Raw genomic sequence first — 23,855 nt, forward strand, 5'->3', positions numbered from 1 at the left:
TCTTGGAAATTAATGGGAGGGCCCTGGAGATTTCTCTGAGAAGAAAAGTAGAAAAAATACAGGTTCAAGGCATCTGGTAGTGTGCCAAAAGTGGGAAGGCAGGTGGTAGTCTTGGCATCAGTAATCAGGTTATCCCATGGGGATCTCCCAGGCCAACCACGTATCAGTGTGTGTGTACTTTACTCATGTCCGACTCTTTGTGACCACATGGACTGTAGTCCGCCAGGCTCCTCTGTCCATAGGATTTTCCAGGCAAGAATACTGGAGTGGGTTGCCATGCCCTCCTCCAGGGGCTTTCTCAACCCAGGGATCAAACTGGCATTCCTTACATCTTTTGCATGGCCAGGCGGGTTCTTTACCACTAGCGCCACCATCCTGAACCAAACACTCGGAGGACATCTGATGGTGGCACAATACAGAGCCAGAATAATAATTCTGGGAAGGCCCTCGGTCTGCCAAGGCTCAGGGTATTCAGGAATGAAGGTGGGTGCCCAGGAAAGGCTACAATATCATCCTGCAGCCAGCATGGGCTCTGAAGAACCTCAAGAAAACCGTGGTCTGAATTATGAAGCAGCGCAACTCCAGTAGCCCTCACATGCGAGGGGAGCATCTGAGCACAGAAGAACTTAAGACCCTGCACTATGGGGCATGAGCCCCTAGATTCCAGTCATGGCTTTGTCTCCTGTTGGCTGTATCCTTTGTCAATCATTTTCTTTCTCTGGGGTCCCAATTTCCTGATCTAAAAATGTAGAGAAAAGTGATACTGCCTCATAGACTTGTCATGATGATTAAACAAGTTACTGTATGAAAAGTACTTAGAACAAGGTTTGACATGTAAGAAGCACTGTATTAAATATTAGCTATTATTATATGAGTTTTATACACTTGATGTTTCATGTTAAAATTGTATTTTCTGTGAAGTTAAACTTTTTGATATATTTTAAGGGACTAGAGCTTGTTTCACATTCAGATACTTTTGGAAGTGGAAATAAGTCCTCTGCCTTACTTGGGAGAAACTGATTAAACCAACCAGCAGATTAACTTAGGTGATATACTAGATAGTATATAATTCAGTAATAAATTAGGTATATCATGAAATAGTACATGTTCTGTAGAGTTATAGAAGACTAGTCGGTATTAAAATAATCTGAAAAGGCTTTGTGGATGACGTCCAGAGTCTCAAGGGATGGATAGGACTAAAAGTTAGATCAGACATCCTCTTCTTTTCTAGTAATTTTATGATTCTTAAGGAGCCATTTTTGATGAGCCTACACACAAGTTAAAAAGACAAAGCAGGAGTGAATACATGCATGCTCAGTGGTATCTGCCTCTTTGTGACTCCATGGACTCTAGCCCACCAGGCTCCTCTGTTCATGGGATTTCCCAGGCAACAGTACTGGAATGGGTTGCCATGCCCTCCTCCAGAGAACCTTCCCAACCCAGGGGAAGACTGAACTGGCATCTCCTGTGTTTCCTGCATTGGCAGGTGGATTCTTTATCACTAAACCACCAGGGAAGACCTGTAGGACTGAAAGTATATTGACAAATTGATCTACCATGACAAGAATTCATTTGGGAATAACAGAGGTGGTGCGGCTAAACCTCAATAAAGACAATCAAGTTATAAGGTCCTCAAAAGTAAGAGGTAGGAAATGGCGAGTCAAAGACAATTACTGCACAGAGTAATACTGTGCTGTGGTTTAGATGACCAGATGCATTTAAAGTCTCCCAAGGAGAACAAGTTCTTGACTACTAAGTTGTAGAAAAAAGTTTAATTAACCGAATGTACCACATAACATCTGAAAGTGAGAAAATTAGCCTGGCAGAGAGATGCAGGCAGATAATGAGATCTAGCTCACGGCCAGAAATCTACTGGCTTCAGATTCACTTCCTTTGTTTGTTCAGGTCCTCTCAATGGGAAGGGGAGATGAGTCGACATAGGCAAGCACTCCCATCTTTATAATTCCATTCCTCACAGATCTGAGTGTGTCAGATGAAGTTGGAGGATGTGGAGGGATAAGACTCTGGCAGACAAACCTTATTTACTTTTTTCCTATGGCCTCGTCCTGAAAGTATGTTCTTCATCTAATATATAGTTTTCCCTTTGTTCTAAATGGCAGCAGGGACTATCTGTGGACTGTAGCCTATAACTGCTTTGTTCAAGCATGACGCATAAAATGAGGTTGGAGCACAATCATGTTTTCAACCTCCACATTTTCTGGCCCTCTCTCCATTCCTCCCCCATCTTACCCTGTCTCACTGACATGCCAATCATTGTCCCTGCCCTGCTGCAGCCCACTTTAAAGAAGGGTATCCCAGTCAGATCCTGACAGAATAGCCTGAGGGGACTATTTTTGGTACCAGGTGAACCCATACACCTTGGATGGAGTTAACTGTAGCAAGGTCAGCAGCTCAAGTGAAAGGCTGATTCCTATTCATGAGGTCCCCAGAGCTTCCCTCAACACAAATCTGGAAGGACCTTCCAGGCCTTGTGATATACCTTCTGTTCTTCCTGAGGCAGGCAGTTAGCCAGTCCTTTCTTAGGATTTCTCATTAGTCCCTTGCCCCCACTAATCAAGGCAACTTGAGAGTCCCTCATCCTTGAAACTGAGGATCTGAAGCACCTCTTCCAGTCTTCAAGCTGGTGCCTTTGGCTGCAGTCAATTGTCAACTAATATTTGTAGTTTTCTAAGTGGCATATAAAAGTGAACTCCTTATTGCCAAATTCAGACTTATATTGAAGAAAGTGGGGGAAACCACTAAACCATTCAGGTATGACCTAAATTGAATCCCTTATGATTATACAGTGGAAGTGAGAAATAGATAAAAGGGACTAGATTGGATAGACAGAGTGCCTGATGAGCTATGGAATGAGGTTCGTGACATTGTACAGGAGACAGGGATACAGATCATCCCCATGGAAAAGAAATGCAAAAAACCAAAATGGCTGTCTAGGGAGGCCTTACAAATAGCTGTGAAAAGGAGAGAGGCAAAAAACAAAGGAGAAAAGGAAAGATATGAGCATCTGAATGCAGAGCTCCAAAGAATAGCAAGAAGTGATAAGAAAGCCTTCCTCAGTGATCAATGCAAAGAAATAGAGGAAAATAACAGAATGGGAAAGACTAGAGATCTCTTCAAGAAAATGAGAGACACTAAGGGAACATTTCATGCAAAGATGGGCTCGATAAAGGACAGAAACGGTATGGACCTAACAGAAGCAGAAGATATCAACAAGAGGTGGCAAGAATACACAGAACTGTACAAAAAAGATCTTCATGACCCAGATAATCACGATGGTGTGATCACTCATCTAGAGCCAGACATCCTGAAATGTGAAGTCAAGTGAGCCTTAGGAGCATCACTACAAACAAAGCTGTGACAGTGCTTCACTCAATATGCCAGCAAATTTGGAAAACTCAGCAGTGGCCACAGGACTGGAAAAGGTCAGCATTCATTCCAATCTCAAAGAAAGGCAATGCCAAAGAATGCTCAAACTACCACACAATTGCACTCATCTCACATGCTAGTAAAGTAATGCTCAAAATTCTCCAAGCCAGGCTTCAGCATTATGTGAACCGTGAACTTCCAGATGTTCAGGCTGGTTTTAGAAAAGGCAGAGGAACAAGAGATCAAATGGCCAACATCTGTTGGGTCATCGAAAAAGCAAGAGAGTTCCAGAAAAAAAATCTACTTTTGCTTTATTGGCTATGCCAAAGCCTTTGACTGTGTGGATCACAATAAACTGTGGAAAATTCTGAAAGAGATGGGAATACTAGAGCACCTGACCTGCCTCTTGAGAAACCTATATGCAGGTCAGGAAGCAACAGTTAGAACTGGACATGGAACAACAGACTGGTTCCAAATAGGAAAAGAAGTACGTCAAAGCTATATATTGCCATCCACCTTATTTAATTTATATGCAGAGTACATCATGAGAAATGCTGGGCTGGAGGAAGCACAAGCTGGAATCAAGATTGCCAGGAGAAATATCAATAACCTCAGATATGCAGATGACACCACCCTTATGGCAGAAATTGAAAGTGAAAGTGAAATTGAAGTAGCTCAGTCGTGTCTGGCTCTTTGCGACCCCATGGACTGCAGCCTACCAGGCTCCTGCATTCATGGGATTCTCCAGGCAAGAATACTGGAGTGGGTTGCCATTTCCTTCTCCAAGGGATCTTCCTGGCCGAGGGATTGAACCCAGGTCTCCCACATTGCAGGCAGAAGCTATGGCAGAAAGTGAAGAAGAACTAAAGAGCCTCTTGATGAAAGTGAAAGAGGAGAGTGAAAAAGTTGGCTTAAAACTCAACATTCAGAAAACTAAGATCATGGCATCTGGTCCCATCACTTCATGGGAAATAGATGAGGAAACAGTGGAAACAGTGTCAGACTTTATTTTTTGGGGCTCCAAAATCACTGCAGATGGTGATTGCAGCCATGAAATTAAAAGACACTTACTCTTTGGAAGGAAAGTTATGACCAACCTAGACAGCATATTGAAAAGCAGAGACGTTACTTTGCCAACAAAGGTCTGTCTAGTTAAGTCTATGGTTTTTCCAGCAGTCATGTATGGATGTAAGAGTTGGACTGTAAAGAAAGCTGAGCGCCGAAGGATTGATGCTTTTGAACTGTGGTGTTGGAGAAGACTCTTGAGAGTCCCTTTGACTGCAGGGAGATCCAACCCATCCATCCTAAAGGAGATCAGTCCTGGGTTCATTGAAAGGACTGATGTTGAAGCTGAAACTTCAATACTTTGGTCAACTGATGTGAAGAGCTGGTTCATTTGAAAATACCCTGATGCTGGGAAAGATTGGGGGCAGGAGGAGAAGGGGATGACAGAGGATGAGATGCTTGGATGGCATCACCGACTCAATGGACATGAGTTTTGGTGGACTCCAGGAGTTGGTGATGGAAAGGGAGGCCTGGCATGCTGTGGTTCATGGGGTTGCAAGAGTCGGACATGACTGAATGACTGAACTGAATTAAACTGAAGTTTCCCTAGTGGTGGAGAACCTGACTGCCAATGCTGGAGAGATAAGAAATGTGGGTTCAATCCCTGGGTCTGGAAGATCCCCTGAAGAAGGGCATGGCAACCCACTCCAGTATTCTTGCCTGGAGAATCCCATGGACAGAGAAGACAGGTGTCTGACAGACTACAGGGTTTCTAAGAGTCAGACACGACTGAAGCAACTTGGCATGCAAGTAGATATTAACCATTGCTTTTTTCAGTGGTAATTTTACTATTAAAGGGCATTTTTGTTGTTGTTCAGTTACTCAGTTATATCCGACTCTGCAACCCCATGGACTGCAACAGGCCAGGCCTCCCTGTCCTTCACTATTTCCTGGAGTTTGCTCAAACTCTTGTCCATTGAGTCAGCAATGCCATGGAACAATTTCATCCTCTTTTGTCCCCTTCTTCTCTTGCCTTCAGTCCTCCCAACATCAGGGTCTTTTACAATGAGCTGGCTCTTCACATTAGGTTGCCAAATTATCAGGGCTTCAAATTCAGCATTAGCTCTTCCAATGAATATTCAGGGTGAAGACTGAAAAACCAGACCTACATAAAGAATCACTAGTGGTAGAATTTCAGAAACAAACCAGATAGCAGGAAGGTATATTTTTGACAGGGCCTCTGCCTGAAGTTCCTTAATAATATCATATAGTTTCCAATGTTGAATGCTGAAAAAAACCCTAGAGCATGGGATCAAAGTCTTAGCTTTGGGCCCTAGTCCTAGCTTTATTTCTTACTACTTTTTTTAATCATGGGCAAGCCCTTAATTCTTTGGATCTCAGTTTTCTGATTTGCATATTTATTATCAGAATAAATAAATAAATAAACAATAAGGGCTCGTCTAGCTATAATATTCTGTCATATTTCTACCATTCAACCACAAGAGCAGCCTATCCATTAAAGTTCATGAAACAAAGATTCCTTGCAAAAGTGAAATTCTCTGAGTGTTTAGGACATACACTCCGGTGAACTCCCCCTAATCCCTTGGAATGGAGAGAGATTCCACAGTATACATTCTGGGAAAAGGAGAGAAAATAACACCTGTGTGGGAAAGATTTTACTATCAGTAGTGTTGTCTTTAAAAAGACAGAACATACATCCATTAAAAAAGTATAATTTGTGTTTACTAATTGCTAGTTGAAAATATTAGAATGATTAAAAATTAGACTCAAATAAGATTCAATATTGGGCTTCCCAGGTAGTTCAGTGGTAAAGGATCTCTCTGCCAATGCAGGGAACACAGGAGATGCATATTTATGATCTCTGGGTTGGGAAGAACCCCTGGAAGAGGAAATGGCAACCCAGTTAGTGTTCTTTCCCAAGAAAATCTCATGGACAGAGGAGACTGGTGGGCTATACAATCCATGGGATTGCAGAGTTGGACACAACAGAGTGACTGAATATACACGCAAGGTTTAAGTCAAGACTGTATTTCTTGACTTAAATTGTTTACTAGGATAATGATTATAACTAACATTTATGGAGCATCTAAAATCTGCTAGCAGTTTTGCTATCCTTTCAAAAATTAAAGTTCAAAAGATTTTTGTATTATAAAATGAACCACCCATTTGACAGATTTTGGATCCAACTGATAATCAGTATATTGTGCCCAGACTCTGACCTTGTTGTTCACTAGTGCTTTCCCAGACTGGCTTAATAAAAACTAGATTAACAACAGAAGATAGTCACCAAATATTCCAACATTTGTATTGTCTTAGAGATGAAAGTAGTGAGTCCATATCCCATCATAAATCTTTTTCCAAATTGTTTTTCAAGACATAGTTCAAGTAGAACAACCGATTTATTTCTGTCAGCTCTCTGACCTCTGTATTGAGTAATGTGTTACATGTAGAGGTTGGTTAGCAAACAATAGCTTTTGCTACAGAAACGCTGACTAAGGCTTCCTGCTAGACAGTCTGCATTGCTGCTTTTCTGTCCCTGGGGTAAAAGACACAAGCTTGTTGTGGAAATGACAGCTTTATACCCATGACTGTTCATCCTAAGATCATCACAAATGTGAGCTGTGTCTGTACACAAGAACACATGCACACTCATACATTCACAGCTAGTCTTACTTGGTAAAATGACTTGTTGCTTCCAGGTCTGTATCTTGTGGACGAAGATTATTATACACATATTTCAGGTCTTGGATTCCGCTTAGCTCGGGCAATCCTGCATGTAACATCTTAGCAAAACAAACACACACAAACAAAACAAAACAAAATCTCAATAAATATAAATAAAATTTCCTCTTCTGTAGAAGAGGCATGTTCAGCAAGAGAAAATAGAAATAATAAGAGCTCTAGTGTCCGAATTTCTGGATCCATGATTTAAAATCTAAATGATCTTGAATCTTCTCCTTTTTAAAGTGAATATAAAAATACCCAACATGTTCTGGGAGAATCAACTAGTAATGATTAAGAAAGAGCTATACATATAAATTATAACACAAAAATTATACCACAATACCTATCTTTAAGAAGAAAAACTTAATCGCTCCAAACACGTAAGTGAAGCATCCAGGTAAAATGGTGTGTAAGGAAAGAAAGAAACTCATTTTTCTGTTGCTTAATCTTATGCCGCATTCCTTTGCTTTTTAATCTTATGTTCTTTAATGAGTCAATGACTCTTACTATAAGAACATATTTTTCCCTAGTTAAGTGGTGACTAAATTTATTTAAAAATGTTAAAACAATGAAACAAAGATTAAACCATACAAAGTTTCAGATTTTTTTTTGCCAAACTTTGGGAAAATGCTCTGTTTAGATTATAGTGTATATTGAAGGAGTAATACTCTCTTTAATTATAGGCAAACATCTTAGAAAAAATAGATCTTTGAGATAAATGTGAGCTCTGAGAAAAAAAGAATGTCATCAGTATCTCATGACTAAAATAAATTACTTCCTGCTCTGGAATAGAGGAAGAGAAGTTAAGAACAGTTGTGGGAAGTTAAGAAAAATGCTATTGATCCTAAAAATAAAGAAAAAACTGAGGAACTTCCTTGAAGGTCCAGTGGTTAAGGTTTTGCCTTCCAATGAAGGGGGTGCAGGTTTGATCCCTGGTTAGGAAGATAATATCACACCTTGTGGCCACAATACCAAAACATAAAACAGGAACAATATTGTAACACATTCAATAAAGACTTTAAAAAGGGCCCACATTTTTTAAAAATCTAGAAAAAAAAAAAAAAGAAGAAACTGAGAGTGTGGCTATGGAGGATGGCTGAAGTTGTCACTGACTTGATGAAGTTCAAGCGAAAAAAAAAGGATTTGAAACTATTTTCCCTTCCTACTCTTTCCACACAGGCTGAGGGACCAGCATAAATAGATGGACAGAGGAGAGCATGATATCTTCCATTTGTTCACAGACAGAGATGCAAGATAGATTTTAGGAACATTGGGTATCCTGTGGGTGAGTGACAAAAGATGGGGCTGAAAAGGCTAGGAATGTAGGATGTTTTAGTAATAGGAAATATTCTGTACTTTATCCTAAAGGCAAAGAAAGCTCCTTTCATGTTTATATATGAGTATAAAAAGAATGAATTGTGTTTGAGAAAGATCATCATGGTTACATGTGAAAAATAAAGTGGGGCCAAATAAGAGGCTAGACTGGAGACTGTTGAGGAATGAAGAAAAGTTACTAGAGTTTAAACATACCTAGGGGATAGAACTGAGAAAACTAGGTGGTTGACTGGATATATTTGGCGGACTGGGTGGGGCCTAAAGCATAAGTACAGATTTGGGGGTTATTAGCATACAGATATTGGAGAAGGAAATGGCAACCCACTCAGTGTTCGTGCCTGGAGAATCCCAGGGAGGGGCGAACCTGGTGGGCTGCCATCTATGGGGTCACACAGAGTCGGACACGACTGAAGCGACTTAGCAGCAGCAGCAGCAGCAGTAGCAGCAGCAGCAGCAGCAGCAGCAGCAGCAGCAGCATACAGATAGTAATTGAAACCATGGGAATGGATTAGGTTGTCCTGGGAAGTTGTCAGCTGTCTTTCCCCATGGATGACCCAGCATCTTAAATTCATGATATCTAAAGTTGAGCAAATTTTCTTCTATAAACTCTTCCTCCTGCTTCTTATTTCATATCTCACTGCCACCATTGTCCATATAACAAGAAGTGAATGTGTTAGTCACTCAGTTGAGTCTGCGACTCCAAACACTGTAGCCCATCAGGCTCCTCTGTCGATGGCATTCTCCAGGAGAGAATGCTGGAGGGGGAAGCCATTCCCCTCTCCAGGGGATCTTCCTGACCCAGGGCTCAAACCCAGGTCTCCCACATTGCAGGCAGATTCTTTACTATCTGAGACACCAGGGAAGCCCATAGTAACAAGAAATTCATATCTTATTTGAGTTTCTCTTCTTCCTGATTCCCAATGACAATCCTCCATTGCAATTATTGTTGCAGCTCAGCTCCCCATCTTCATTTGCTTAGATAACTTGAATAGCTTTTTTTCTGGCTCTTCAATCCTTATCTCTCTAATTACATAATTTCTAAGTTATCTGTCTAAAATCCAAATTACATGGATTTTAGTATGATGGTACTTCCTTCATCAAAAGCAAAGAAACTACTAGGTTCTCAGTTGGCTATATCTCAGGTGGCTATATAAGTCCACAATTTTCATCCTGATCATAAATGACTTTCTTAATCTAATTGTGATCTAACACTACAACCTTACTATCTACATAGGCCCCCACCTGTGCCACAGACTGGGTACACTTGGTCACCTCCATTTCTAACACGTCATGCACATGGTCTTTAAGCCTTCACACATACTTATGATTTTCTTTCAGTCAGGATTCCTTTCCTCTCTTCCCTTGTCTTGAAATTCTTTTTGAAGGCGCATCTGAATTACTTCTTCTTCCTTGAAAGCACCACAGATGCTCTTGATAAGATTTCATAATTTGCTTTCTTTGTACAGTAATCCTATTTTTGTTACAGCTCTTTCAAAGAACTTATGGCTACCTAGCTTTAACTACGTTTTGTTTGAGTGTATGTTTGTCACATTAGATTTTAAGTTCTTTGAGAATAGAAATTAAGTTTTTAGTCCATGTTGAATTGTCTATATTGCATAACATCGTGCTTCATAGTTAGAACTTAATGAATGTCTGAATTAGTGAATGCATGAGTAAATGAAAAAATATCTGACCCTGTGAGGCATTGAAAACCTACAGATAGAACTTCAATCTCAACTAATAAACTTAAAATCAGCCATAGGGAGATACATTGCCAAGAGCAACTAAAACCTAGATTATTCTATCAGTTCTGTACTTAAGAGTTCCAGAGACATACGTGCACTTACCGTGACAATGTCCCCCTTTAACACGCTATGACTGTCTCTTTGCTATGAACACCTAGAGCTGAATTGCTTTCTAGTTTCTCTGAATATTCTGAATTCATATATGCTCCTTTAGGACTATGTCAAACATTTCCTTGGGAAGTAGACTTTACACTTACCCCTTCCTACACACGCACACACACACACACAGACCACACCAGTGGTCTGCCAAGTGTAGATGGCTTCAGATCCAAATTCTCTCCCTTTCATGTGGCTGATTAAAGGAAGCAAGTGCTAACTTTGCCCTTGTTGACGGGCTTAATTCCTTAGAAAGACGGCTTTTAGTGTTGCAACTGTGCACATGAGAGTAAGGATGGTCTCAAACTTGGGTGCACTTAGCCAGGTCTGTTCACTGACCCACAGAGATGTGGTTCAAGTGCCTGCCAGCTTAGATTACATGGGTCAAAACTTTAGTTGGGTTTCCCCAGTGGGCTCAGTGGTAAAGAATCCGCCTACAATGCAGAAGATGTGGGTTAGATCGCAGGGTTGGGAAGATCCACTGGAGCAAGAAATGGCAACACACTCCAGTATACTTGCCTGGGAAATCCCATGGAAAGAAGAACCTGGCAGGCTAAAGTTCATGGGGCCACAAGAACTGGACACGACTTAGTGACTAAATCACCAACAATAACCTTAATTGGGGGCAATAAGAAAGAGAAAGGGTGGCTAGTACAGATAAACAGATAAGTTCCTTCTTAAAACATGGGAACATTAAAAAATATTTTTCAATTCTGTTTTTCTCTTACTGAGTCCAAATCTATCTTAATAGTTATGCTTCAGAAAGCAGGCATTCTTTGCCACCATGTAGAGAAGTTAGAAAGATTTCTGCTGGGAAATATTGGATATAAAAATGGGTGTGATAAACATTTAAAACTGGGTGAATGGTCCCTGTGTTCTTTGGGAGCCTTCCATAATGACTGCTATTGATTTTTTAATAAGAGAAAAGCTGATGACAGACAGGCTTTTATGTTAGTGAATCCAGCCACAACACTCTTGGGTCTCTACAGATGTTTTGCTTTTAAGCAAGATGGGAATTTCATGGATTATTTTTCCCCAGCTTTTCCCAGGAGTAAACAAAAAGGACTGTGAATATCTGGAAATGGGCTGTTCTCTAATGAGGATGAGCAATGAACTCCACAGCAGACACCAAATGTTTGTGTCTTATAATCCTTTGTTATTGACCATTCATGGAGGACAGAACTTATGACCCATGTCAAATACTTTTCAAGTCGTAACTAGGTTATGGCACAGTAAATTAAGTTCTTTTTGAGTAAGTTAACACAGAAAGAGTCATTTGAGAGAGAGTTGAGGGAAATATAGATTACACACAGATGTAGAAAGTAACCCAAAAGGAGTCCATGTGTTGGCCAGAATTGGAATGGGAAAAAAAATAGCTTGGGGTGAAGAGAATGGGATTGATATATACACACTACTATATATAAAATAGCAAAGGGAACTCTATTCAATACTCTGTGGTGACCTAGATGGGAAGGAAATCCCAAAAAGAATGAAAAGTCAGTGTTAGTTGTTCAGTTGTGTCTGACTCTTTGCAATGCCATGGCCTGCAGCCCACTAGGTTCCTCTGTCCATGAGATTCTCCAGGCAAGAATACTGGAGTGAGTTTTATTCCCTTCTCCAGGGATCTTCTCAACCCAGGGATCGAACCCCAGTCTCCCACATTGAAGGCACATTCTTACCATTTGAGCCACCAGGGATGCCCACTAAAAATGTCAACAGAGTGTATATATGTATATAGATGGCTGATTCACTTTGCTGTACAGCAGAAACTAATACAACATTGTTAATCAACTGTACTACAATTAAAAAACAAACTAAACAAAAAAAACCCCAGAGCTTGGCACTGGTACTGCAGTTCTGATAATGGGTATATCTTTTTCCAATAGACTATAAAACCACTAGACCATTCAGGTATGACCTAAATCAAATCCCTTATGATTATACAGTGGAAATGAGAAAGAGATTTAAGGGCCTAGATCTGATAGATAGAGTGCCTGATGAACTATGGAATGAGGTTCGTGACATTGTACAGGAGACAGGGATCAAGACCATCTCCATGGAAAAGAAACACAAAAAAGCAAAATGGCTGTCTGGGGAGACCTTACAAATAGCTGTGAAAAGAAGAGAAGCGAAAAGCAAAGGAGAAAAGGAAAGATATAAGCATCTGAATGCAGAGTTCCAAAGAATAGCAAGAAGAGATAAGAAACTTTCTTCAGTGATCAATGCAAAGAAATAGAGGAAAACAAACAGAATGGGAAAGACTAGAGATCTCTTCAAGAAAATTAGAGATACCAAGGGAACATTTCATGCAAAGATGGGCTCGATAAAGGACAGAAATGGTATGGAGCTAACAGAAGCAGAAGATATTAGACGAGGCGGCAAGAATACACAGAAGAACTGTACAAAAAAGATCTTCATGACCAAGATAATCATGATGGTGTGATCACTCATCTAGAGCCAGACATCCTGGAATGTGAAGTCAAGTGGGCCTTAGAAAGCATCACTACGAACAAAGCTAGTGGAGGTGATGGAATTCCAGTCGAGCTATTTCAAATCTTGAAAGATGATGCTGTGAAAGTGCTGCACTCAATATGCCAGCAAATTTGGAAAACTCAGCAGTGGCCACAGGACTGGAAAAGGTCAGTTTTCATTCCAATCCCTAAGAAAGGCAATGCCAAAGAATGCTCAAACTACCGCACAGTTGCACTCATCTCATATGCTAGTAAAGTCATGCTCAAAATTCTCCAAGCCAGGCTTCAGCAATACGTGAACTGTGAACTCCCTGATGTTCAAGCTGGTTTTAGAAAAGACAGAGGAACCAGAGATCAAATGGCCAACATCTGCTAGATCATGGAAAAAGCAAGAGAGTTCCAGAAAAACATTGATTTCTGCTTTATTGACTATACCAAAACCTTTGACTGTATGGGTCACAATAAACTGTGGAAAATTCTGAAAGAGATGGGAATACCAGACCACCTGACCTGCCTCTTGAGAAATCTGTATGCAGGTCAGGAAGCAACAGTTAGAACTGGACATGGAACAACAGACTGGTTCCAAATAGGAAAAGGAGTATGTCAAGGCTGTATATTGTCACCCTGCTTATTTAACTTATATGCAGTGTACATCATGAAAAACGCTGGAATGGAAGAAACACAAGCTGGAATCAAGATTTCCGGGAGAAATATCAATAACCTCAGATATGCAGATGACCCCACCCTTATAGCAGAAAGTGAAGAGGAACTAAAAAGCCTCTTGATGAAAGGGAAAGTGGAGTGAAAAAGTTGGCTTAAAGCTCAACATTCAGAAAACGAAGATCATGGCATCCGGTCCCATCACTTCATGGGAAATAGATGGGGAAACAGTGTCAGAGTTCATTTTTTGGGGCTCCAAAATCACTGCAGATGGTGACTGCAGCCATGAAATTAAAAGACGCTTATTCCTTGGAAGACAAGTTATGACCAACCTAGACAGTATACTCAAAAGCAGACATTACTTTGCTGACTAAGGTCCGCCTAGTCAAGGCTATGGTTTTTCCTGTGGTCATGTATGGATGTGAGAGTTGGACTGTGAAGAAGGCTGAGCACTGAAGAACTGATGCGTTTGAACTGTGGTGTTTGAGAAGACTCTTGAGAATCCCTGGACTGCAAGGAGATCCAACCAGTCTATTCTGAAGGAGATCAGCCCTGGGATTTCTTTGGAAGGACTGATGCTAAAGCTGAAGCTCCAGTACTTTGGCCACCTGATGCGAAGAGTTGACTCATTGGAAAAGACTTTGATGCTGGGAGAGATTAGGGATAGGAGGAGAAGGGGACGACAGAGGATGAGATGGCTGGATGGCATCACTGACTCGATGGACGTGAGTCTGAGTGAACTCCGGGAGTTGGTGATGGACAGGGAGGCCCGGCGTGTTGTGATTCATGGGGTCGCAAAGAGTCGGACACGACTGAGCGACTGAACTGAACTGATAAACTCCATGGGGACAGAAATTCTGTTCATCCCTTTACAGATATTTCTCCAGAGCCTAGCACAGTGATGTAGATGCAGCCAATCTTCAACAAATATTTATTGAGTGATAGAATAAATAACTAAATGCTGTTAAACAATCTTCTAAATGTAAATTTGGTCTTTATTTTATAAGAAGCTCTACCAGAGAAGATATGGTCTTGAAACCTTTACTGATGTTTTGTTTATCTACAGAACCCCATAAGAAAGAAATGTGGAGCAGAGAATCAGAGGTAAGTAATCAGAAACAGAGATATAACATCGCTGTTTTACACATGTGTGCGGGGTCACAAAAGAGCCAGAGATGACTTAGTGACTAAATAACAACAACGTTCATTTGTCTAATTGGTCTGTTTCCCAGGTGAGGCTCAGTGGTAAAGAATCTGCCTGCCAATGCAGGAGACATGGGTTCGATCCCTGGGTCAGGAAGATCCCCCTGGAGCAGGAAATGGAAACCCACTCCAGTATTCTTCTCTGTAAAATTCCGTGAACAAAGGAGCCTGGCACCAGGGCTCCCGTCCATGGGGTCGCAGAGTCGAACACGACTGAGCACGCACGCACACGCTAACTGGCCCACATTGCATCTGATCTCGGTTTCAGTTTCTGTAAAAGTCTAAGTCTAAGATTATAAGATTAATCTGAATTAGTATCATTCACTGCCAACTTTTCTTCCTTAGCCTAAAAGTCACACTTGAATAATTAAAACAGGGAATTTTTTGGTAAATACTATTTACCAGAATCCTTCAATGTCTGATTTTAATGTTATTTTATGAAAAATTATTTGACTACTTACATGTATCTACTTCTTTAGATGAAATAACATTGTATATAGTCTTTAATGACTATTTAATATATTATGATGCACATGCTAAAAGTTTTAAGTGGAAATGTGTATTAAGCAAAAGAAGAAAGCCCACCAATACCTTTTAGAATCCTTTTTTTCTTCAAAAGTCTGTTCTTTCACATTATTTTAACATGCTTGTCATTCAGCATAATTTTACTGTCAGCTAAGAAACAGTATAAAATGATGTTTGTCCTTTTCTGCTTTGGGTTTATTTTTAAAATATCTGTGACTGGTGGAAGCAGTTGTTAGAATATGGTACTCAGTCTTAGGAGGCAGTTACTTATAGCATTTTAGACATTTAGAAAGGCTGGGTATCTAATTTGCTTGTGTACATGAATTTTGTCTTCCTTCAGTTCAGTTCAGTTCAGTTCAGTTGCTCAGTTGTGTCCGACTCTTTGCGACCCCATGAATCGCAGCACACCAGGCCTCCCTGTCCATCACCAACTCCTGGAGTTCACTCAGAGTTGCGTCCATCGAGTCAGTGAGGTCATCCAGCCATCTCATCCTCGGTCATTCCCTTCTCCTCCTGCTCCCAATCCCTCCCAGCATCAAAGTCTTCTCCAATGAGTCAACTCTTCGCATCAGGTGGCCAAAGTACTGGAGTTTCAGCTTTAGCATCATTCCTTCCAAAAAAATCCCTGGGTTGATCTCCTTTAGAATGGACTGGTTGGCTTCCTTATTAAAATGAAAATTTTAAGACTGACAAGATATCATATGTTAATCTTTTCTCTACAGTTTCTGGCATATAGTAAGTACTCAAGAATTTATGGATTCATGAACTAGACCCCATTAGAGTGCAAACGTTGATATCATCTGGATATTTACTATGAAATGGAGTCAAGGTTATAGACTCAGTCCTTGTAGAGTCCTACCTGTGCCTTGAATACAATGAACTATAAACCATCTAATGATTATAATATGATCTAATATAATTGGGAGATAGAATAAAATTCTACCAGTATGAATCACTGGCTATTACTGGAAAGTCAGTTTGACTCTGGAGATGGACAGAACTGTATATATCCAGTTTACATGTGAAGTAACCAAAATGTCTTTCTATATGAAGGACTACATGTTTATACAATATTTAGAAATTCATATTTTGAAGACAGAGAAGAAAGAAGTAAGGTCCATATGTTGTTTGAAAAGTGAAATAAGAATCAAAATCCAATCTTCACTGCAAGAAGGTCAGCATTTATTTAGTACTATGCAATAGAACTTTTCTGCTATGATGGAAATATTTTATATTTGTGTTGCCCAATATGATACCACTAGCTAGATGTGGCTGATGACTGAAATGTGAAATTTCAAATGAAATGTGGTTAGTGAGACTAAGGAGCTGAATTTTAAATTTTATTCAATGCCAATTAAATTTAAATAACCAAGTGATTAGGGGATACTGTATGGACAATGCTTTTATAGGTTAACAAGGATCTAGTGTAATAATTGGATCCTACCATAGGACAGGTACTGTGCTGTTTATATTAATTATCTAATAGGGCTATTATGAAATGTAAATAAATTAGTACACATAAGGCACTTAGCATAAAGGCTTATGTAAAATATTAAGCATTAGGTCACTTATTTATCAGTCCTACAAGGTAGATGCTATTACCTTTATTTAATAGATGAGGAAACAAGAGTCTGACTGGAGTCAGTAACATATGCTGAGGAATATAGCCAGTAGGAGGCCAACTTAGAATTCAAACCCAGGAATTCAAAGCTACCATTAACAGCATCTAGTAGAACTGTCATCTGATGGCAATAAACCAGTTTTTAAAAACTTATTCATTTTTAACTGAAGGATGGGGAAACAATGGAAACAGTAAGACTTTGTTTTTCTGGGCTCCAAAATCACTGTAGATGGTGACTGCAGCCATGAAATTAAAAGATGCTTGCTCTTTGGAAGAAAAACTATGACCAACCTTGACAGCTTATTAAAAAGCAGTGACATTATTTTGCCAACAAAGGTCCATCTAGTCAAAGCTATGGTTTTTCCAGTAGTGATGTATGGGTGTGAGAGTTGGACTATAAAGAAAGCTGAGCAATGAAGAATTGATGCTTTTGAACTGTGGTGTTGGAGCAGACTCTTGAGAGTCCCCTGGACTGCAAGGAGATCCAACCAGTCAGTTCTAAAGGAAATCAGTCCTGAATATTCATTGGAAGAACTGATGCTGAAGCTGAAACTCCAATACTTTGGCCACCTGATGCAGAGAGCCAATTCATTAGGAAAGACACTGATGCTGGGAAAAATTGAAGGTGGGAGGAGAAGGGGATGACAGAGGATGAGATGGCTGGATGGCATCACTGACTCAATGCACATGAGTTTGAGCGAGCTCCGGGAGTTGGTGGTGGACAGGGAAACCTGGCGTGCTGCAGTCATAATTGAAAGATAATTGCTTTACAGAATTTTGTAGCTTTTTGCAAAACTTCAACATGAATCAGTCACAGGTGTACATATATCCCCTCCCTTTTGAACCTTCCACCCATCTCTCTCCCCATCCCACCCCTCTAGGTTGATACAGAGCCCTGTTTGAGTTTCCTGAGACACATAGAAAATTCCCGTTGGCTGTCTATTTTACACATGGTAATGTAAGTTTCCATGTTACTCTCTCCATACAGCTCACCCTAAACCAGTTATTTTGATCATTGTACTGATTTCAACACCATGCTGATTTACAAAAGATGTATGTATCTCCTACAGTTTGCTGCAGTTATTAGCGTGTATGTATGTGCCCATAGGAATCACCACATTAACCTTCCAGGAGATATTTCTATGAGATCCCTCTCCTCTCACCTTGACATTTGGTTGGTCCACTGGACAGTGGAATGAAACATTAAAAATTCCTCTGTTGGCCAACAGAGAGAACTCAGGACTATGATGCATAGACTCAAATGTGCTACTCTAGAGTCGAGTTGCTAGCAAGTCATCTCACATTTTTGACTCTCAGTTTCTCCTGGAAAATAAGCAAGTGATCAAAGGGATTGGGAGGGAAACCACGAAAAATCCTTGCTTGTTCTACATAATTGGGTTGCCTTAATGTGAAAATGAGATAGTATTTTAAAAATACTTTTGAAAAAATCCTAAAGCACTGTGCAACTCATATAATATTCTAAATTACTGTCCTTGATCTTTAATCAAAATATACTGAAATAATCCCTGAATATATCAATATTATTGTGAAGAGAAAGGTTTGAGACAATGACTGTGAATTAATGTTATGAACTGTTAAGAAATGTATTGGAAAGATGTACAATGGTACTTTTAGTTTGTTCATTCCATTCCATTTTGAATAGCTCTTTGGGGAACTCCAAACCATTAGCCAAGATAGATGACTGAAAGACAGAAGCAAGTGAAGCTTATTATTTCTGTTAATTCCCCAAGGGACTTACCATTTCTAGCAGGTTCAAGAGCAGCTGGCTGTGTCTTCTGACAATATTATAAGCTCGACAGCAAAGCTCCACAAAATCTTGAAAATGCTGTGGGTTTTTCCCACCCTCTGTAATAAAGTACTCCATCTCTGAAGTAAAAATAAAAGGGGCTCGGTCTCTATAAGCAAAAAAAGAAAAAAAAAAAAAGAGAAGCAAGAACAATCATAAGGAGGAAGAGAAATTGTTGGAAGAGTCAAATTAGGCAGTTACAACAACTTATTTCCATTTGAATTTTTTTTGTTATTTTTCTCTCTGCTCTAATGGATGAACTTCATTGTAGGATGGTTAGAGAAGCTTGCTAATTATAGGCTTTGAATAATGTATCTGAGCTGTAACGGAGAAGGAAGGACAAGTTATTTTACAAAGTTGACCTATACTGTCTCAAATAGTAATTTCAAGTTATTTTTGATGTGACTATTATCCATTAAAGTTAATATAGGGAATGTGATTTTACAGAAAATATATTTATTGCTAAAGTATGAAATGATAGAACAGATCATGTTTTTAACCTCATGGTACTTTCTCTTTTTCTTTTTTTTAATGGTCTTCCCTGGTGGCTCAGATGGTAAAGAATCTACCTGCATTGAGAGAGACTCAGGGTCGATCCCTGGATTGGGAAGACACCCTGGAGAAGGAAGTGAAGTCGCTCAGTCATGTCTGACTCTTTGCGACCCCATGGACTGTAGCCCACTAGGCTCCTCCCTCCGTGGAATTTTCTAGGCAAGAGTACTGGAGTGGGTTGCTATTTCCTTCTCTAGGGGATCTTCCCAACCTAGGGATTGAACCTGGGTTTCCTGCATTGTGGGCAGACACTTTACCATCTGAGCCACCAGGGAATCCCAAGGGAACGGCAACCCACTCCAGTATTCTTGCCTGGAAAATTCCATGAACAGAGGAGCCTGGCAGGCTACAGTCTTTGGGAAGACTGAGGGATTAACACTTTCTTTCACTTTCAACAAATTGAGGAGCATTATTTACAACAGCCAAGATATGGAAGCAACCTAAGTGTCCATCAATATACAAATGGATAAAGGAGATGTGAGATATATATACATGTACACACACATATGTATATATATGTATATTTTTATGATATATATATAATGAAATGTTATTCAGCCATAAAAAAGAATGAAATCTTGCCATTTTCAACAACATGGATGTACCTAGAAGGCATCATCCTAAATGAAATGAGTCACAGAAAGACACGTACTATATGATTTCATTCACATGTAGATTCTAAAAAACAAACACAACAAAACATAAACAGACTCATAGAATCAGAGAACAAACTGGGGTTGCCAGAGGGGAGAGAAATGGAGGAATTAGTGAAATAGGTAGAGGAGACTAAGAGTTAGAAACTTCCTGTTATAAAATAAATAAGTCATAGGGGCATAATGTACAGCATAGGGAATATAGTCAAAATAATACTGTAATAACTTTGTATGGACACAGATGGTAACTGGACTTATTGTGTTCATCATTTTGTAATGCATAAAAAATATTGAATCACTGTGTTCTACAGCTAAAATGAATGATGGTATTGTAAGTCAACTATAGTTCAGAAAAAAAAAAGCTAAGATATGCATGACAAATTCTTTCAGAAGGTAACCTGTGAAAAACACAGATGTTACCAATTCATTGTGATATGCCTAGTAAGGGAAAAAGTTCAGTTCAGTTCAGTCGCTCAGTTGTGTCCGACTCTTTGCGACCCCATGAATCGCAGCACGCCAGGCCTCTCTGCCCATCACCAACTCCCGGAGTTCACTCAGATTCATGTCCATCAAGTCAGTGATGCCATCTAGCCATCTCATCCTCTGTCGTCCCCTTCTTCTCCTGCTCCCAATCCCTCCCAGCATCAGAGTCTTTTCCAATGAGTCAACGCTTCGCATCAGGTGGCCAAAGTACTGGAGTTTCAGCTTTAGCATCATTCCTTCCAAAGAAATCCCAGGGTTGATCTCCTTCAGAATGGACTTGTTGGATCTCCTTGCAGTCCAAGGGACTCTCAAGAGTCTTCTCCAACACCACAGTTCAAAAGCATCAATTCTTCAGCGCTCTGCCTTCTTCACAGTCCAACTCTCACATCCATACATGACGACTGGAAAAACCATAGCCTTGACTAGACGGACCCTTTGTTGGCAAAGTAATGTCTCTGCTTTTGAATATGCTATCTAGATTGGTCATAACTTTTCTTCCAAGGAATAAGCGTCTTTTAATTTCATGGCTGCAGTCACCATCTGCAGTGATTTTGGAGCCTAAAACAATAAAGTCTGACACTGTTTCCACTGTTTCCCCATCTATTTCCCATGAAGTGATGGGACCAGATGTCATGATCTTCATTTTCTGAATGTTGAGTTTTAAGCCAACTTTTTACTCTCCTCTTTCACTTTCATCAAGAGGCTTTTTAGTTCCTCTTCACTTTCTGGCACAAGGGTGGTGTCATCTGCATATCTGAGGTTATTGATATTTCTCCTGGTAATCTTGAGTCCAGCTTGTGTTTCTTCCAGTCCAGTATTTCTCATGATGTACTCTGCATATAAGTTAAATAAGCAGGGTGACAATATACAGCCTTGATGTACTCCTTTTCCTATTTGGAACCAGTCTGTTGTTCCATGTCCAGGTAGCTATATTTCATTTTATACTAGGTACAATACAAGTATTGATCAGAAAGGAGGAAATATGACCAGACACTGTTAGTATGTGGTTGTGAAAAATTGGACATGACTTGGTGACTGAACAACAATACCTAGGTCTTAAAATTGCTGTGAGGACTAAGAACATATACACAAAGGCCAGACACAGAGAGAGCTACACATCTGTGAATGGATGTAAGAGGTTCATGCAGAGGGCACAGACTGTAGCCTTGCCAGCTAGGCAAGGCTATTCAACAACTTACTAGTTTTGCAACCCTGAACAAGTCACTTGGCCTCTGAGTGGCTAAATCTCTTCCTCTGTAAAATGGGAATAAGAGCACTTGACTCCTTAGATAGTTGAGAGGATTAAATGAGTAAAAGTACTTAAAACATAGCCTGGCATATAGTAAACACTCACTAATTTTGAATACTGTTCTTAGTCTCCATACTAATAAAATTATTATTGGAGCTAAACCTGTTCCTGCTGCTAAGTCGCGTCAGTCGTGTCCGACTCTGTGCGACCCCATAGACGGCAGCCCACCAGGCTCTCCTGTCCCTGGGATTCTCCAGGCAACAACACTGGAGTGGGTTGCCATTTCCTTCTCCAAAGCAGGAAAGTGAAAAGTGAAAGTGAAGTTGCTCAGTTATGTCCGACTCTTAGTGACCACATGGACTGCTGCCCACCAGGCTCCTCTGTCCATGGGATTTTCCAGGCAAGAGTACTGGAGTGGGGTGCCATTGCCTTCTCCAGGAGCTAAACCTAGCCATAGCTAAATCTCTCTTTCTCTTCAGAAATTCTATGTGTGAGATCCCATCTATCCTTAAATGTTTAATTTACTTCCTGCTTCTCCCTGTGATCTCTTTGGCTGCATAAGCCCTTGAGTGGACATTTGAATTTGGTAGCATTTTTTATAAATCATTCAACCATGGGGTCATCACTACAGGTAACATTTCAGTGAGTTTTAGCAAAATCTTAGACTTCTATAATCAGAAAAAAACCTTAATATATATATAAAAGTCTTCTAATTATTTTTCTTACTCTCTATAGTATATTGGCTGTATTGAGTGAAGTTTTTGAAATAATTTTGAAAGAGTCTCAAACTTTACAACTTCCTGAAATTTCATTTTTCAGTGTGATAGATATGCTTCTCTCACTGATAGAGAAAAATATGTCTGACCAAACTGATTTCTCTTGGAAAATTTTTTAGTTATGCTTAACTTCCTGTGATAACATATCTCAAATATGTAAAAGAAACAAATACAAATTAGATAAAATATATAAACTAACAGAAAGAACTGAAAGTGAACTGAAAGATGAACTCCCCAAGTTGGTAGGTGCCCAATATGTTACTGGAGATCAGCAGAGAAATAACTTCAGAAGAATGAAGGAACAGAGCCAAAGCAAAAACAACACCCAGTTGTGGATGTGACTGGTGATAGAAGCAAGGTCTGATGCTATAAAGAGCAATATTGCATACGAACCTGGAATGTTAGGTCCATGAATCAAGGCAAATTGGAAGTGGTCAAACAAGAGATGGCAAGAGTGAACCTCGACAATTCTAGGAATGAGCGAACTAAGATGGACTGGAATGGGTGAATCCAACTCAGATGACCATTATATCTATTACTGTGGGCAGGAATCCCTTGGAAGAAATGGAGTAGCCATCATGGTCGACAAAAGAGTCTGAAAGGCAGTACTTGGATGCAATCTCAAAAACAACAGAATGATCTCTGTTCATTTCCAAGGCAAACCATTCAATATCACAGTAAACAAAGTCTATGCCCCGACCAGTAATGCTGAAGAAGCAAGTTGAATGGTTCTATGAAGACCTACAAGACCTCTGAGAACTAACACCCAAAAAAGATGTCCTTTTCATTATAGAGGACTGGAATGCAAGTGTAGGAAGTCAAGAAACACCTGGAGTAATGGGCAAATTTGGCCTTGGAGTACAGAGTGAAGTAGGGCAAAGGCTAATAGAGTTTTGCCAAGAAAATGCACTGGTCATAGCAAACACCCTCTTCCAGCAACACAAGAGAAGACTCTACATATGGACATCACCAGATAGTCAACACCGAAATCAGATTGATTATATTCTTTGCAGCCAAAGATGAAGAAGCTCTATATAGTCATCAAAAACAAGACTGGGAGCTGACTGTGGCTTAGATCATGAACTCCTTATTGCCAAATTCAGACTGAAATTGATGAAAGCAGGGAAAACCACTAGACCATTCAGGTATGACCTAAATCAAATCGCTTATGATTATACAGTGGAAGTAACAAACAAATTCAAGGGATTAGATCTGATAGACAGAGTGCCTGATGAACTATGGGTGGAGGTTCAGGACATTGTACAGGAGGCAGTGATCAAGAACATGCCCAAGAAAAAGAAATGCAAAAAGGCAAAATGGTTGTCCGAGGAGGCCTTACAAATAGCTGAGAAAAGAGGCGAAAGGTGAAGGAGAAAAGGAAAGGTATATCTATTCGAATGCAAAGTTCCAAAGAATAGCAAGGAGAGATGAGAAAGCCCACCTCAGTGATCAATGCAAAAAAATAGAGGAAAATAATAGAAT

The 23,855-nt window shown here is 40.0% G+C and overlaps 1 protein-coding gene across 3 annotated transcripts in view; it reads right to left on the reverse strand.

The window, feature by feature from the left end:
- PIK3C2G (phosphatidylinositol-4-phosphate 3-kinase catalytic subunit type 2 gamma) overlaps nt 1-23,855 on the reverse strand; it is a 651,998-nt gene that overhangs the window by 123,030 nt on the left and 505,113 nt on the right. For all 3 annotated transcript variants that reach the window (XM_069585610.1, XM_069585608.1, XM_069585609.1), the window contains exons 25-26: nt 18,613-18,769; nt 7,087-7,196 (exon numbers count right to left, since the gene is read on the reverse strand). In XM_069585610.1, the coding sequence (XP_069441711.1) occupies nt 7,087-7,196; nt 18,613-18,769 (267 nt within the window). The remainder of the gene's footprint in view (nt 1-7,086; nt 7,197-18,612; nt 18,770-23,855) is intronic.

Source organism: Ovis canadensis, chromosome 3, assembly GCF_042477335.2.
Source record: "Ovis canadensis isolate MfBH-ARS-UI-01 breed Bighorn chromosome 3, ARS-UI_OviCan_v2, whole genome shotgun sequence".
NCBI lineage: Eukaryota > Metazoa > Chordata > Mammalia > Artiodactyla > Bovidae > Ovis > Ovis canadensis.